The 16,854-nt window shown below is 44.2% G+C and overlaps 1 protein-coding gene across 6 annotated transcripts in view; it reads left to right on the forward strand.

Moving 5' to 3' along the window:
- Window positions 1-504: 504 nt before the first annotated feature.
- CFAP91 (cilia and flagella associated protein 91) overlaps window positions 505-16,854 on the forward strand; it is a 90,351-nt gene continuing 74,001 nt past the window's right edge. For 3 of the 6 annotated variants that reach the window (XM_074974525.1, XM_074974534.1, XM_074974518.1), the window contains exons 1-7: window positions 505-628; window positions 1,529-1,605; window positions 5,113-5,270; window positions 12,193-12,276; window positions 14,385-14,441; window positions 15,472-15,653; window positions 16,359-16,536. In XM_074974525.1, coding sequence (XP_074830626.1) covers window positions 505-628; window positions 1,529-1,605; window positions 5,113-5,270; window positions 12,193-12,276; window positions 14,385-14,441; window positions 15,472-15,653; window positions 16,359-16,536 — 860 coding nt within the window. The remainder of the gene's footprint in view (window positions 629-1,528; window positions 1,606-5,112; window positions 5,271-12,192; window positions 12,277-14,384; window positions 14,442-15,471; window positions 15,654-16,358; window positions 16,537-16,854) is intronic. The other 3 variants (XM_074974551.1, XM_074974559.1, XM_074974544.1) reach the window with 1 other exon arrangement.

A 16,854-nucleotide genomic window follows, 5' to 3' on the forward strand; every position in this document is an offset into this window, starting at 1 on the left:
GTAGGGGCTATGTCTATTTCAATTGAATGTAAAACACTTTGCACACTTTGACCATAATAATAAAGTCAATCTTTAATCATATTAAAGTCAAGAAAGTAAATTAAATAAAGGGCCAGGCGATGCACTTGGCTACCCGCCACTCAGGGAGCTGGGTCTCAGCCCTGCCCCCAGTGCTGCAGCAGGCCTACAGCACTGCACTTGAGGCTGCCCTGTCCCGCTTTGGCTGCTCCCGCTCTCCTCCTGCTGGGGCGGGGAGCCGCAATTTAATTCATGTTGCGGGGGGGGGGGGGCCCGCCGACGGCGGAGCCCGGCTGGAGTAGCCGGGGGAGGAGCGCGGTGGGGGCTGGGCGGGAGGGATGTGGTAGGGGCCGCCTGGGACGCGCCCGCTGCCTCCCCGCCCCCCCCGCTCCACGTGCCCAGCGCGAGCCCCGCCCCTCAGGGTGGACGCCCCGCCCGGCCCCGTTGCCATGGGAACGCGGCCAGCGCCCGGGCGCGGCGGCCGCCATGAGCAGCTACACGGTGATCGGGACGGTGCCGGGGCCGGGGCCGGCGGGCGGCGGGGGCCCGAGCCCCGGGGGCCGGTACCGCTCGGACCTGGCCCCCAGCAGAGCCTTCGACTTCCTCTACGGTACCGGCGAGCGGCCCCGGCAGGGGCGGAGCCGGCTTGGCCCAGAGACCGAGCCGGGGGCGGCGCCAACCCCGCAGGCCCCGCCCGGGCGGCAGCAGAGGGGGCGGGTTGGCGACGAGGCTCCTCCTCCCCTCCCGTCAGCCCGCGTGCGGGCTCGTGCAGCCCGGCGGGGCCGGGCGGGTTCGCTGGGGGAGGGGCGGGGCGGGTTCGCTGGGGGAGGGGCGTGGCCGGGGCCCGCGTCGGGCGGGAGTCGCTCGAGCTGTGCGACAGGGGCCGCCCCCGCCCCCCCACGTCCAGCGCCGCGGGAGGTGGGCTGCAGCCTGGCCGGGGCCCGCGTGGTGGGCTGCAGCCGGCGGCCGCAGGGGGGAGCCGCGGAGGCCGCCTGGGGCGTGCTGAGGCGCTGTCAGTCGGGGCTGGGGGACGAGGCTGGGAAAGCGGATCTGGAAGAGGACAGGGAGGCTCCTCCGAGCGCGCGGGGGGGAGGTGAAATGGAAAGGCTGAAAGCAGCATTAGCGGGAAAGGTGTGGGCAGAGCAGGGAGCCACCTGCGGATGTGCAAGGCCATGCCTGGCGCTTCATTCCACAGGGAAGCAGCAAATGCTCGCTGCTGCTGCTTCCATTCACGGCCGTAGCTACCGTTTAATGGTTTTAAAGGTTGCCAGAAGAGTACTTTAACAATTATGAGCCTTTAATTTCTCCCCCCCAGAGCGTGGTCCACTCTGTACAGCAGCAGCATCGAGGCTGACTGGGGGGGGGGTCAGATGTGCAAAAGTGTGCTTGCTCTTTTTTATTTCTATGTCTCGTTTAGTCTCTGAAGTGGAAAAACTGACTTCTTGTCAAGGGGAGCCAGGCTATTATTCTGTTCGTTTTCTTTGAATCCATGGGATTGCTTATATTTCAGATCCCTTGTATGTGTTATCAAGTGAGAAGGACCACGCAAAGGCAAATGTCCAGGCTCATCTCCTGTGTGACAAGATGGTAGGTTGTTTCAGCCTGAGATGTCTTCAGGAGAGGTTTTTCCCACATTCTTCCCTATATTAAAGGAATATGAATATATATGTAAAAAACTTGATTGCACTTGAGCAATCTTAACTTTACGCAACTTCCTTAGAACAGCACAAGCTCTGTAAAGAAAGGAAATCGTTTATACCTAACACAAGAATAGTTTAATACCTGATGGTCACCACTGTCTTGGGTTGACTTTATACCAATAGTCTAGAAATAAACAGTTCTATGTTCTATTCCTAAGCCCCTAAGTCATGTATCAGTGCTTGAGAATGGGACATCCCTGGATACGTCTGACAATGGGTCTATGGCTCATTAAGGAAAGTCTTAGACATAATAAAAGAATTGGGTTATTGCACTGTTTTTTTAACAGAGCACTTGAAATGTAAGTAGTGTTTCACACAGTGCCCCTTACTTATTTTGATAGCTGCAGGTGAGCCATTTAGGCAGAATGAAAAAGGGATGTGATACAACTCCAGTGAATCAAAGTTTGACAAACAAGGAGCTTTGTTTTTTGTCCTCCTCGGTTTATTCAGACTTTGCTCTTGAATGAGTAGGTTGGGAAGTATTCTAAACGCTGAGGCCCAGCCCTTCTAAAGCAAGCTGACACCTTTCATGCAGTGGAGCCAATAAAAATGTATTATTCAAAACCTGTTTCCTGTCTCCTCCCTCCCTAAACGCTGTTTCTCTGAAGTTTTTCGATGTTCTCTATGGCTATGTCTACAGTAGTAGCTAGTGGTCAGATTCTAGGGTTGCCAGTTTTGGTTGGATGGATTCCTGGAGGTTTCATCACATGACATAATCTTTAATTAAATATTAATCATTCCTGGAGACTCCAGGATGATCCTGTAGGCAACTCTATGGGATTCCCACCTTGCCTACATGTACTCAAAGTACCTCTGAGGGTGGGATTCTCAGCTTGCCTAGATGTATTTACAGTAGCTCAATGAGAGCTAATGCGAGTATAAATAGTTTAGCCTCGGTAGCACAGGTACCAGCGGCATCAGGGCTAAGCCATGCCAAGTATGTACCTATGGAGTTCAGCTGGGTTTGTACTCAACACAGCTAAGCCATGCTGCTGCTGCTGCCCATGCTACCATGACTACACTAATATTTATATTCACGCTAGCTCTAATTGATCTAGTGCAGGGGTCTCAAACTCAAATGACCATGAGGGCCACATCATTGACCCCTCCACCACTGCCCCGGCCCCACCCCCACTCCACCCCTTCCATGAGGCCCCGCCCCTGCCCCACCTCTTCCCACCCCTTCCCCGCCCCCATTCCAACCCCTTCCCCGAAATCCCCACCCCAACTCTGCCCCCTCCCTGCCCCAGGGGGTGCAGAAGGGGTGCAGGGTGTGGCAGGGGGTTGGGGTGCAGGAGGGGTGTGGCAGGGGTCTCAGGGCAGAGGGTCCGGGTGCAGGAGGGGTGTGGCAGGGGCCTGTAGGAGCCTGCCCTGCTCCCAGTGTGCGCCGCACTGGGCCGGAGTCACTCTAGGTAAACGCTGGGGGGGCCGCAGGGAGCTGGCGGGCCGCAGAAAATAACCCCGCGGGCCACGTGTTTGAGACCCCTGATCTTGTTTATGTATGCCCCTATTACTGTAGTATCTGAGAGTCTCATAATCTTTATTTATCCTCACAAAACCCCAATGAGGCAGGGAAGTACTAGTATCCCTATTTTACAGATGGGCGGCTAAGGCACACAGAGATTAATGTGACCTGCCCAAGGTCACGGATGTATTTTCACTCAGGCTTTGTCTACACTAGCACTTTTGTCAGTCAGGGATGTGAAAAAACACACCCTGACCAACATAAGTTTCACTGACAAAAGTGCCAACATAGCTACTGCCGCTCGTTGGGGGTGGTTTAATTAAGATGATGGGAGAGTGCTCTCCTGCTGGCATAGAGTGGCTACATGGGAGACCTTACAGTGGTGCAGCTGCAGTGGTACAGTTGTGCTGGTATAATGTATGTAGTGTAGACATTGCCTCAATCCCTGTAGGTCAAGGGTGTAAATGGCATGATGAGAATCTACCAGTTACACAAAGTTGTTTGACCTTGTTGGACTCTGCTGTCACTGTGGTTTCTGGTGTGGCTTCCATGCAGGTAGCAAAGAGCACAGAGATACCCACAAATCTTTCTGTCACTTCTACCTCTGAGTGCATTTTTTGTTTAAAGTATCTGATGATGCACCCTTCTGGTACTGGTTAGTCTCAGAAACACTAGATTTCTGAAAGGGAGCCCTTGTATATTGGCTGCTACATGTCCAGCCTATGTATGGTGTACTCCCTCTTGTCTGAAAACCCCAGGATCCAAATTTAGGCCCAAAGTGCATCACTTATTTGAAAATCTTCCCCTTCATGTCAAAATTCCTGTTTAGCCAGATAAATTCCATGTTCCACCATCCTATTTATTTTTTCCTTTTGGTTTGTTTAAAATGTGCTTATCCACAGTTCTGACCATCTGAATAAGCAGCTGCCTAGTATATAATACACAACAAGCTGGTTTTGAATTCTGGGGCTATAATGTCATCTGATGGGGTGAGGGTGGTTGTGATAACTTTATGACAGCATTTCCCAAACTTTGAAAGTTGAGTCTTCCTTCAGGAAAATGAAACAAATGGTGCCACCGTTCAACTTTGCCATCTATTGTTAAAGGCTTAGTCATAATGAGCCATCATTTAGAGTGGATTGTATAGATCTTCATAGTATGACGCTTCCTTTCCTTTCTTACATACTTTGATGAACAGGGAAATAGCACAATGCTGACATTTGGGGCATGTCTGTACTGTGGTTGAGGAGTGTGATTCTCAGCATGGGTATACAGACTTGTGCTGTCTCTGCTGGCGCTAGCATGCTGAAAGTAGCAGTGTGGATGCTGCAGCACAGGCAGCAGCTCGGGCTAGTCTCCTGAGCTCAGACTCCAGTGGTCAGGTGGGCTTGGACTCTGGCAGCTAGACCGAGCTGCTGCCAGGACCACAGGGTCTGTTTACCTGCACTGGAAATCACACCTCCCAGCTACAATGTAGGCAGGCATACCCTTACAGTACATTAATTGGGCTTCTGAGTTAGCACCCACTGCAATAAATGGGGCAATTCATATCTTAAAGCTGATTTCAAGCTTTCTGCTGACTTAGACAAATGTAGCTGCATCAGTTATACTTGGGCCACATTTTCAAGGATTTCTTTGCAGCTACATAGGTTGATACTTAGCATCTCCATGCCCCTGCTGTTTAGTCCTGTATGTTCCTCATTTTGAGAAGCACTCTGTTATTGATTGATGTCATTAGAGCATGCTGTCACCTCTACCACCCAGGTTTATAGCGCTGTAATTCACAGTAACTTGTTTAATCTCTATATATTTCTCATGCCTTGTTTACATATAGACTCAAAAACACTAGTTGAAGCGATGATCTCTTAAGTGTTGCATGGAATTGCTAAATAACAACTGCCATTTCTTTTGTCTACACATTAAAATTAGAAAAAGATTCCGATTTTTAAAACCATGTTTAGCAGTCTGATCCATTATCCCTGGTACAATCTGCGTTTGGAGGAAAGAAATCCCGTACCCCCATTTATTGACCAAAGATGGAGAGGCAGGGCCCAGCAGCGCCTAGAGGTTCTTCAGCAGCTTGCTAGGTAAGTGTCCTACCATTGGACTATATTAAGAAAAAAAAACCAAAAAAACAATACAGGATAGATGACTGCAGTTTGCTCCTATTTAGATCTTACTTGAAACTGATTCAGAGGTTGCAGCTGTTGTGGAATATGGCCGTCCATCTGCTTTTTTGGGATTGGGTGTTCTACATTCATCCAACTCTATCTGCACTGGTTGCCAATAAATCAAGAGATTTATTTAAAGCTCTTGTTTTCAATGTGAGATGTAAAAACTTCAGTGATCCAGGCTGGAGCTACTTAAGTGATAGCCTTTCTCCTTTGTCCCTCCCAGACTGAAGCTGACTGGATTGTCCTTGCTATGCATCCCAAGGTTTCATTTGGACTGGACTAGACTAGGGCCTTCTTAGTGCAGGAGACTTTCCCAATATGTCCATTAGGATCCCAATTCAGCAAAGTACTTCAGTATGTGTTTAAGTGCTTTAGTGAATCAAGGGCTGGAGTCCCTCTGTAGCTGTATTCAAGATTCTGTGTGAGGCCTTCCTATTTAGGTCAGGATCTGACCACTTCCCTTCCCTTTTTCAGAAGCCCCATTTTGTTTGGTCTCTTTTCCTTAGCCTGCCTTGTTTGTTTTGACTAGAGTTGCTGATTGATTACCTGGTCCACTTGGACTAGAGTTGTTTAAATATGATTTTGTTATTTTTTTCCCTTCTGCGCATCTGGGACACTGTACAACAGGTGCTATATCAGTTAACAAAATAACACAACATAATTTTGAATAACATATTGCATATAAAGTTACTTCCCAAACCACTTCAAAGAATTAAGGTACAGAGGAAGAGGGAGCTGAGGATAGAGAGGTTGTTCTAGTCAGACAATATGAACTGCGGAAGAAAGATTCTGCACCAGCTCACATGGAGGGATAAAAAAGAGAATAGTGTTAGGCATGCAGAAAGAATGGGGAAAGGAACACAGGTTTTGAAAAGTACAATAGGCTGTGTCATGTCCGTGGAGGGGTTTAAAATCAAAGAGGGCAATTTTGAATTGGATCCTGAAATGAATCGAGAGCCAATGGAGTGATGTGAGGAGATACTTGAGCTTGTCAGAAAATGGGCAGCAGTATCGGAAGAGCTGGGAGTCAGAGAGGCTATTTGGAAGGGCTAGTCAGTAGTCAGACAAGGAGGGATGTTGGCCTGGATGAAGACGTCACAGGTTTTTTTTTTTTTAAGCATACACAAACTAATTCTTTACTCTATCGAGTCTTTATGTTATACTTTCAAAGTTTTAAATATCACTGCTGTGCTCTTTTCCTCTCAGCTTATTTTGATCAGAAGTTGAAGTTTGCCAGATTCAGACTGGAAATAAGATGTACATTTTTAACAGTGAGGGTAATTAACCATTGGAACAATTTACCAAGGCTCGTGATGGATTCTCCATCACTAGCTGGCAACTTTTAAATCAAGATTAGATGTTTTTCTAAAATATATGTGCCAGTTTAAACAGGAATTAATTTTGGGGAACTCCTATACCCTGTGTTATATAGGAGATCAGACTAGATCACCACTGTCAAGGTTCCTTCCCCACTCTGAACTCTGGGGTACAGATGTGGGGACCTGCATGAAAACCTCCTAAGCTTACTTTTACCAGCTTAGGTTAAAACTTCCCCAAGGTACAAACGATTTTAACTTTTGCCCTTGGACTTTCACTGCCACCACCAAACGTCTAACCGGGTTTATTATTGGGAAAGAGTCGTTTGGAAATGGCTTTCCCCCCAAAATCCTCACCAAAACCTTGCACCCCCCTTCCTGGGGAAGGTTTGATAAAAATCCTCACCAATTTGCACAGGTGACCACAGACCCAAACCCTTGGATCTTAAGAACAATGAAAAAAGCATTCAGTTTCTTACAAGAAGAATTTTAATAGAAGAAAAAGTAAAAAGAATCACCTCGTTAAAATCAGGGTGGTAAATACCTTACAGGATAATTAGATTCAAAACATAGAGAATCCCTCTAGGCAAAAACTTAAGTTACAAAAAGACACAAAGACAGGAATATCCATTCCATTCAGCACAGCTTATTTTCTCAGCCATTTAAAGAAGTCATAATCTAACGCATATGTAGCTAGATTACTTACTAAGTTCTAAGACTCCATTCCTGTTCTGTCCCCGGCAAAAGCATCACACAGACAGACCCAGACCCTTTGTTTCTCCCCCCCCAAGCTTTGAAAGTATCTTGTCTCCTCATTGGTCATTTTGGTCAGGTGCCAGCGAGGTTATCCTAGCTTCTTAACCCTTTACAGGTGAAAGGGCTTTTCCTCTGGCCAGGAGGGATTTTAAAGGTGTTTACCCTTCCCTTTATATTTATGACAATCACAGTGGTGCCTTCCGATCTTATCATCTTTGTACCAGCATGAAAGTAGCAGGTGACAGCAGCACTGGCTGTTCTCACATTTACTTCTTGCATTAACTGTGTCAGCAAGCTGCCTTTAGACTCTGACCTGGTTTTGTGATGTATCTCCTTATGGTTGAAAGTGATTGAGCTTTAAAGTATAACTAACAATAGTGAAACAGGTTTCAGAGTAGCAGCCGTGTTAGTCTGTATCCGCAAAAAGAAAAGGAGGACTTGTGGCACCTTAGAGACTAACAAATTTATTTGAGCATAAGCTTTTGTGAGCTACAGCTCACTTCATCGGATGCATTCAGTGGAAAATACAGTGGGGAGATTTATATACACAGAGAACATGAAACAATGGGTGTTAACATACACACTGTAACGAGAGTGATCAGGTAAGGTGAGCTATTACCAGCAGGAGAGCGGGGCGGGGGGTGGGGGGAAACCTTTTGTAGTAATAATCAAGGTGGGCCATTTCCAGCAGTTGACAAGAACGTCTGAGGAACAGCCGGGGGAGGAGGGAATAAACATGGGGAAATAGTTTTACTTTGTGTAGTGACCCATCCACTCCCAGTCTTTGTTCAAATCTAAGTTAATTGTATCCAGTCTGCAAATTAATTCCAATTCAGCAGTCTCTCGTTGGAGTCTGTTTTTGAAGTTTTTTTGTTGAAGAATTGCCACTTTTAGGTCTGTAATCGAGTGACCAAAGAGATTGAAGTGTTCTCCGACTGGTTTTTGAATGTTATAATTCTTGACGTCTGATTTGTGTCCATTTATTCTTTTATGTAGAGACTGTCCAGTTTGACCAATGTACATGGCAGAGGGGCATTGCTAGCACATGATGGCATATATCACATTGGTAGATGTGCAGGTGAATGAGCCTCTGACAGTGTGGCTGATGTGGTTAGGCCCTATGATGGTGTCTCCTGAATAGATATGTGGACACAGTTGGCAACGGGCTTTGTTGCAAGGATAGGTTCCTGGGTTAGTGGTTCTGTTGTGTGGTGTGTGGTTGCTGGAGAGTATTTGCTTCAGATTGGGGGGCTGTCTGTAAGCAAGGACTGGCCTGTCTCCCAAGATCTGTGAGAGTGATGGGTCATCCTTCAGGATAGGTTGTAGATACTTGATGATGCGTTGGAGAGGTTTTAGTTGGGGGCTGAAGGTGATGGCTAGTGGCATTCTGTTATTTTCTTTGTTGGGCCTGTCCTGCAGTAGGTAACTTCTGGATACTCTTCTGGTTCTATCAATCTGTTTCTTCACTTCAGCAGGTGGATATTGTAGTTGTAAGAATGCTTGATAGAGATCTTGTAGGTGTTTGTCTCTGTCTGAGGGATTGGAGCAAATGCAGTTGTATCGTAGAGCTTGGCTGTAGACAATGGATCGTGTGGTGTGGTCTGGATGAAAGCTGGAGGCATGTAGGTAGGCATAGCGGTCAGCAGGTTTCCAGTATAGGGTGGTGTTTATGTGACCATCACTTATTAACACCGTAGTGTCCAGGAAGTGGATCTCTTGTGTGGACTGGTCCAGGCTGAGGTTGATGGTGGGATGGAAATTGTTGAACTCATGGTGGAATTCCTCAAGGGCTTCTTTTCCATGGGTCCAGATGATGAAGATGTCATCAATGTAGTGCAAGTAGAGTAGGGGCGTTAGGGGATGAGAGCTGAGGAAGTGTTGTTCGAAGTCAGCCATAAAAATGTTGGCATGCTGTGGGACCATGTGGGTACCCATAGCAGTGCCGCTGATCTGAAGGTATACATTGTCCCCAAATGTGAAATAGTTATGGGTGAGGACAAAGTCACAAAGTTCAGCCACCAGGTTTGCCATGACATTATCGGGGATACTGTTCCTGATGGCTTGTAGTCCATCTTTGTGTGGAATGTTGGTGTAGAGGGCTTCTACATCCATAGCGGCTAGGATGGTGTTTTCAGGAAGATCGCTGATGGATTGTAGTTTCCTCAGGAAGTCAGTGGTGTCTCGAAGATAGCTGGGAGTGCTGGTAGCGTAGGGCCTGAGGAGGGAGTCTACATAGCCAGACAATCCTGCTGTCAGGGTCCTAATGCCTGAGATGATGGGGCATTCAGGATTTCCAAGTTTATGGATCTTGGGTAGCAGACAGAATACCCCTTCTCGGGGCTCCAGGGGTGTGTCTGTGCGGATTTGTTCTTGTGCTTTTTCAGGGAGTTTCTTGAGCAAATGGTGTAGTTTCTTTTGGTAACCCTCAGTGGGATCAGAGGGTAATGGCTTGTAGAAAGTGGTGTTGGAGAGCTGCCTAGCAGCGTCTTGTTCATATTCCGACCTATTCATGATGACGACAGCACCTCCTTTGTCAGCCTTTTTGATTATGATGTCAGAGTTGTTTCTGAGGCGGTGGATGGCATTATGTTCTGCACGGCTGAGGTTATGGGGCAAGTGATGCTGCTTTTCCATAATTTCAGCCTGTGCACGTCAGCAGAAGCACTCTATGTAGGTGTCCAGTCTGTTGTTTCGACCTTCAGGAGGAGTCCACCCAGAATCCTTCTTTTTGTAGTGTTGGTAGGAAGGTCTCTGTGGATTAGTATGTTGTTCAGAGGTGTGTTGGAAATATTCCTTGAGTTGGAGATGTCGAAAATAGGATTCTAGGTCACACAGAACTGTATCATGTTTGTGGGGGTGGAGGGGCAGAAGGAGAGGCCCCGAGATAGGACAGATTCTTCTGCTGGGCTAAGAGTATAGTTGGATAGATTAACAATATTGCTGGGTGGGTTGAGGGAACCACTGTTGTGGCCCCTTGTGGCATGTAGTAGTTTAGATAGTTTAGTGTCCTTTTTCTTTTGTAGAGAAGCAAAGTGTGTGTTGTAAATGGCTTGTCTAGTTTTTGTAAAGTCCATCCATGAGGAAGTTTGTGTGGAAGGTTGGTTTTTTATGAGAGTATCCAGTTTTGAGAGCTCATTCTTAATCTTTCCCTGGGTGCTATAGAGGATGTTGATCAGGTGGTTCCGCAGTTTCTTTGAGAGCGTGTGGCACAAGCTGTCAGCATAGTCTGTGTGGTATGTAGATTGTAATAATGAGATGAGTAGCTTATGATAACACAGTTAGATCATGAAAATGAGTGCCCACCTGTGCTGAGTGAAATAAGAATTCATCTGGATGTAGAGGCACTCTGACATGTGGAGACAATGCCAGTAGAAAAAGCCATCAGATCAATTAACTGATTTGAACTGTTAGCAAAATTTTACAATTAAAGGTTTGTCAGAGCCAAGAAAGCATTTCAGGTTCAGATACTAGCATCTTGACCCAAATATTATTTTGTTGCAATACACTGGGGCAGGTGCTGGGAAAGGGTGATTTAAAATGACCTCTGCAATGTATTTTACACCAGAGAAGGATGATGAAGCCTCATTCTGTACAGTGTTTGTGGTAGGGATTGGCTAAACTGTGGGTCTCTAAGTTCCACAATGCAACTCTTGAGCCTGTGATGTGAGGTTCTTGGACTCAACAGATCACAGCAGGCAGAGCTCTGTTCAATCCAAATAGTCAAACAACATTTCCTATTGGTATCTATGTCTCTGTAAGCCATACCTCTGGATTTAAAATTAAGGCAACAACAAACTGCTCCATTTTATATAAATTAGTTTCAGGCTTCTGGTAAGTTGCCAAAGATGGTCTTAAATAGGGTGAAGTGTGACTTTTTGAACTTGTGGAATGACTTGTGGAATGACTTAGCTGGTGCTGTGGCATGAGGTTTTTCAGGGAACTCTATTTCCTGTCTAACCCTTTTCATTCATGGCCTCCTGAGCTCCTAAATAATGTACAACCTCCAAGAAGACATGGACAGGAAATTATAGACAGTCTATTGCCCTACTTCAGACTCAGTGTTGGGTCTCCAGGATGGGAAATTAGATGGGGGGGAGTATTGGCTGTTTTTACAAAGGCTGTATTCCAGCCAGTACACTCCTTAAACTGTCCACAAGGTCAGCCTTCTTTACTGTTGGAGAATGCATAATGAAAGTTTTAGAGTCAGCCTGTTATTTCCAGGTTTGATCAAAATCTGTTTAGCCATTTTTTAATTAGACAGGGTGACTCTTCCCCTTCATTTGCTGCATCCCCGCTCTTGTATTTTGTGCCATACAAATATATTCAGATTATTTTGCACACCCACACATACAAATAAAAGTAACAGAATTTTACAAATTCAGATTTTCCAGATGGTTAATCTTCTTTGAGCAATAGTCTCCAGGCCCAAATTTTATTTTAGCAGAAGTAATAAATGACTGATTTTTGTATATGCACAGTGTGAAATTTCCATTAAGTTTAGAGCTGCAGTGTTATATGAGAGACTATAGAGTAATGTAAATGCATAATCTCGATCTTACTTATGCAGGTAAGGGTGTTTGCTGCTACTTCATTATAGAGTTTGAGGTGTGTATGTTTTGATGATGCAACTGTGGAAGTCCAGAGTGAAATAATAAATATTGAAGTATAGTTAAAAAAGTATCTTTTAAAAAAAAACTCAGAACTTCTCTGAACACACTTTCTGAAAATATTTTGATCTGTTTTTATCTTTTTTGGCTTTTTAGATCTCAACCTTCTCTTCAGATTCCTCAAATTGTGTATGAAGATCCTGAAATTAATGGAAGGAACCGCTACAAGTATTTTGAACGGTAAGAAATGAATTAACGACTACCGTATATGGAATAGGCCAAATTCCAATCTCAGTCACTCTGCCTCTGACACTGGTGTAACTCCAATGACATCAGTGGAGTTGCTCTGGAACACTGGTGCCATTGAGATTAGAATCTAGTCCACTGTGTGACTGAGCAGTGAAAAAATGTGAAATACTTAACTTGTATAGGCAAGTGCAACAGCCAGTCTGTGCTTAGCAGTTGCTCACGCATAGCCTTTGGCATTAGACCCTGTCATACCAAGGGAGAGATGCAGCTGGCCCAGCTATTGTGGTTTTCCAGTCTCTTGGAAATATAAAAGGGGGATTTTTAACTTCAGTTTTGCTACCACTGAAACAAGCAGAGAGAACCACAATTTAACTTTTCATCAGAAGAATGACTCCTCTTTCAGAACCACACCTCCCCTAGAATTACACTGCAGCCCTGGCATTGGTCTCAAGATTTAGTATAGGACTTGAAACAACTGCTAAATGCCATGATACAAGAATTTCCAGTTTGGCACACATTCATTGCTGATGTGTGCAGGCTCAACTGCCTTTACTTCAGGGGACTTGTCTTATACTATTAATGAATTTAGCCCCTTTTAAATCCAGTTTTCCAACATTTCTCACATTTTGCTAGGCTGGTAAAAATGAATCAAAGATGTTTAGGGTTATTTTAGCAAAAGGAAGATACAGCGTGGCTTGTTCACTGCCACAATTTTAACTTAAACTTTTAAAAGCCTCTTAAAGAGGCTATTAGGAAAGCTTGGTAATGAAACTAGGTTAATATTAGTTTCATCTGACATGGAAATTCCTATTGTATGTTTCTAAGCAGGAATTATTAATTAATAATAGTAATACTTAGGACTTCAAGCACATTTCACTTTAAAACTGTCTTACTGCACTGAAGGAAACAATCGTATTAGATAAACTTAAAATATGGTTGACCTTTCAAGCTGATTTATGTCATAGAATTCCACTTCCGGATTCCCACAGGGTTTAAAGAAACCCAAACATATGTACAATGCTGAGAATACACTCAATAGTAACCTTATTCTGGTAACTCTCTTGCTGTTCAACCCCAGCTTGAATTACAACATGATTTTAGCAGCCGCTATCTTGAGAGCTTCTAGCACTCAAAATTTTTCTACCACCTTAAAGCCGCTTGGAATTCTATCTGACAAAGAATTGAAGTATTAGTTGTTAATGCTAAAAATTTCTGAGACATTGGCTGCTAAACTAGGCCAGTAAACTCTTCAAGTACTAATCTGGGGTAGTGGGACAACATGGCCTGATAGGTGTTCTCAAGTTCTAATTTCTGAGTTAATATCTTTTTGTAGGGGGGGAAAAAGAGCTAGAAAGGTAAGAGTGAGCTAGAAAGGTGAGACTTGTATGAACAACACTGAGCATCACATTAAACCAGTGCATAACTTTATAAATAGTGAATGTGAATTGGACTATGTCATCACACACACCTCAGGTTATGTGAAGGTTTTCAGGGCAAGTGTTTTTTTGGTGGGGAGAAAAATATACAGTAATGGACAAGGGGAGAACTTTGTAGTGGGACAGTATAGTAGTAGACCCACATCTGAGCCAACCAGTCTTCGTATTGTCTCTCTCAATCCTAACATATATATATATATATATATATATATATATATATATATATATATATATATATATGAACTAAGCAATTAACAATGTTGGTCCTGATTCTCCTCTTCTCACCCCAGTGTAAATCAGTGGTGACTCCCTTTAAATTAATGGTGTTGGGCCAGTGTACAAAGTTGTGTAAATGAAAAGCAAACTGGGCTCTTCGAATGAGGAAGAATTTTTCCACTTGGATAGAACAACAATTCTCACATGTTGAGTTAAGAAGTAATGACAGAGTTTCTATAAGAGATTAAAGAACTCCTAACTAATATGTGTCCTTAAATGTGCAGAAACAGATTCTCAGCTGTTGTAAATCAGCACTGAAGTCAGTGGAGCTACACTGTTTTACAACATCTGAGGATCTGGTCCACAGTTTTGCTAAGCTGTAATATTCTGTTATTGTGCATCTTACTCTCATGGCTGTTGTCTTAAACATGTTTTCTCTCTTTGCAGACCTTTCATCCCCTTTCATAAGCCATTTCCACTAAACATTGCTTATGCAGTGGCAAAGTAAGTGGTGAGGTTTAGAAAAACAGTTACAATAGGTCAATCTTTAGCCACAAATGACTACAGGAGACTAGTATTTTTAATAATGAAGCAATAGAGAGCAATTTAAAAGTTCAGAAAGAATCTGTCCACCAGCATGAAATCCCAGAAAGAGCAAGTTAGGGCCAGATGCCTACAGCTTAGTTCAGACAGTGCTTGGGATATGTAAGCAGCACCACATGATGCAAGAAACAGAGAGCCAAATGTCTAAATATTAGAGGAGAGGAAATGTCTGATATAGCCACACTTTGAGATGTTTGTTGCTGATTTTATCAAATGGTTTTGCGCTACTGTTTATTTGCATACAACATCCTTATAGTAGGATATCCTTGGTATTCCGGGGTGGGGGGACGACACACCAAATTCAGACATGACATAAATGAGTACAGCTCCCAGTGAAGTCATTGGAATTGTGCTTACTTATGGAGGAATTGAATTATTTCCTGTTTGTGTTGAAATGGCACAGGCATAAGTTAAAATACAGCCGTCCTGCTTTATCTTGTATTCTTCTGTTAATTGTTTTTCAAGCTACACCCCTTTCCAATAGATTTATTTTGCACACCCACTGAATGCCAGATCAGTGCAAGTTGTTACACCAGACATGAAACTTACATCATTGTTTATCTCACTGTTGAATTTGTCCCAAATACTTCCATCAAGTTGCAGCTACTTACATCAGGCTACATTTGGCCCTTAATCCTTAAATACAATGCTGTAATATCCATATGTGTTAGATACTTGCACGTAACAATTTAAGCTTCTTGATGCAGAAGGTTCATGGTTTACGTTCACATAGGGAGGGATTTTCAGAAGTGCTCAGCAAAGGCCTAACTGCTCTCACTGAAGTCAACTCCATTGATTTCAGTGGGAGCAGAGTTAAGCTAAAGCTGAGCACTTTTGAAAATCACATCTGTAATGAATATTATCTCAAGTTTTAAAAAATTAATGTGACAGCATATACAAAAACATGTTCTGGCTCATGTTTGTTTTTTAGAACAGAGCCATATGTTTACCCCTCCATCACCAGTGACAGATCACGCTCCCCCACATCACGAACTCTGGGTACACAGACGGATTATCGGGATGGCGAAGCTCAGACTGACCCGTATTCCCCAGAATATGTAGTACCTCTGGGTTCAATCCCTGAACTGCTGACACTTGCCACTCTCACTTGGGGTGAGTTGGAAGAACCATAAACATTTCTTTACAATAATAGTGCTCTCTTCCCTTGAGAATGGCAGAATTGCTGTTTCTCTCTATCAGATGTCAGTTCTCTCAGCTTTGACATTACCTTGCTGTGTTTCACTGGGATGTATCAGTTTATCTAGCTTTAAAATGGGTGTAATAAAAATATTTACCTACATAACAGGCCAGTTGTGAGGCATTTTGTAAGGTGTTTTGAGATCTTTTTGTTAAATGGCAAAAGATATTGTAAGTGCAAATTATTATTATTATGATTTTCATTTTTCTTTCCACTACTACGAATGCCACCTGCCTCCAACAGTGGTGAATGCTGGATGCTTCAGAGTAAGGTGTCAATCCTCAAAATGCATCTAAATATGAATGCTGTTCCTTGGAAGGGAAATTTCTTTCTTACCTTTCCCCACCCCCAAACGGATCTCTTTATGCCCAGGAGCAGGAGGAATGACAACCCCCTTTTTACTGTTACCATAATCATGGTAACTGCAGACTATTCACATTTTTAAAACTCACTGAGCTTGTTGCCTCAGATTTGTTAACTTCCATCTGTCAAGTATTCTCTCTCTATTTATTCTAGGATTTTCGACTGTGCTTATCGCTCTAATAGCTTTATATGTTACTCATGGATATTGCCCTGCCCCACAATCTTTCTAAAGAACTACTGCTTCTTGTCCCTGTAAGGGCGGGGTCTTCCAGCGGGACAAGCTGAGGTGGAGATGATTGAACGTGCCCGGGAGAAACGTGCCTGGGAAGCAACTCTACCACCACTTAGTGATCTCTCACAAACTGAGAAGAGGAGGAAGATGATGGATGACATGGAGAGAAAAGAGTGGGCCTTTAGAGAACAGGAAATAGAAAAGTAGGTGCAAATTGGACGCAGTGTTGCTCTTTCAGTTGTAAGGAACCTAAGTGGAGTTTGAAATCAAGTAGGTCAGGGGATTGGCAGTAGGATGCATGGACTTTTATCTCTAGGTTGCCTATTCATTAGTGACTGAAGGTCATCATTTTTTGTAATTTGAGTCCAATTCCTCCGAAAAACCACCACCACAAATGGCACTCTTGTTGGGGTATTCAGAATAGATGAAATTCTGAACGGGCATGGAGGAACCACACTGAAATTGAAGTACACTGACTTTTGGGGAGTTTTTTGGTGAAAAAATGCACTAGGGATAAACTC

Source organism: Natator depressus, chromosome 1 (genome assembly GCF_965152275.1).
Source record: "Natator depressus isolate rNatDep1 chromosome 1, rNatDep2.hap1, whole genome shotgun sequence".
NCBI lineage: Eukaryota > Metazoa > Chordata > Testudines > Cheloniidae > Natator > Natator depressus.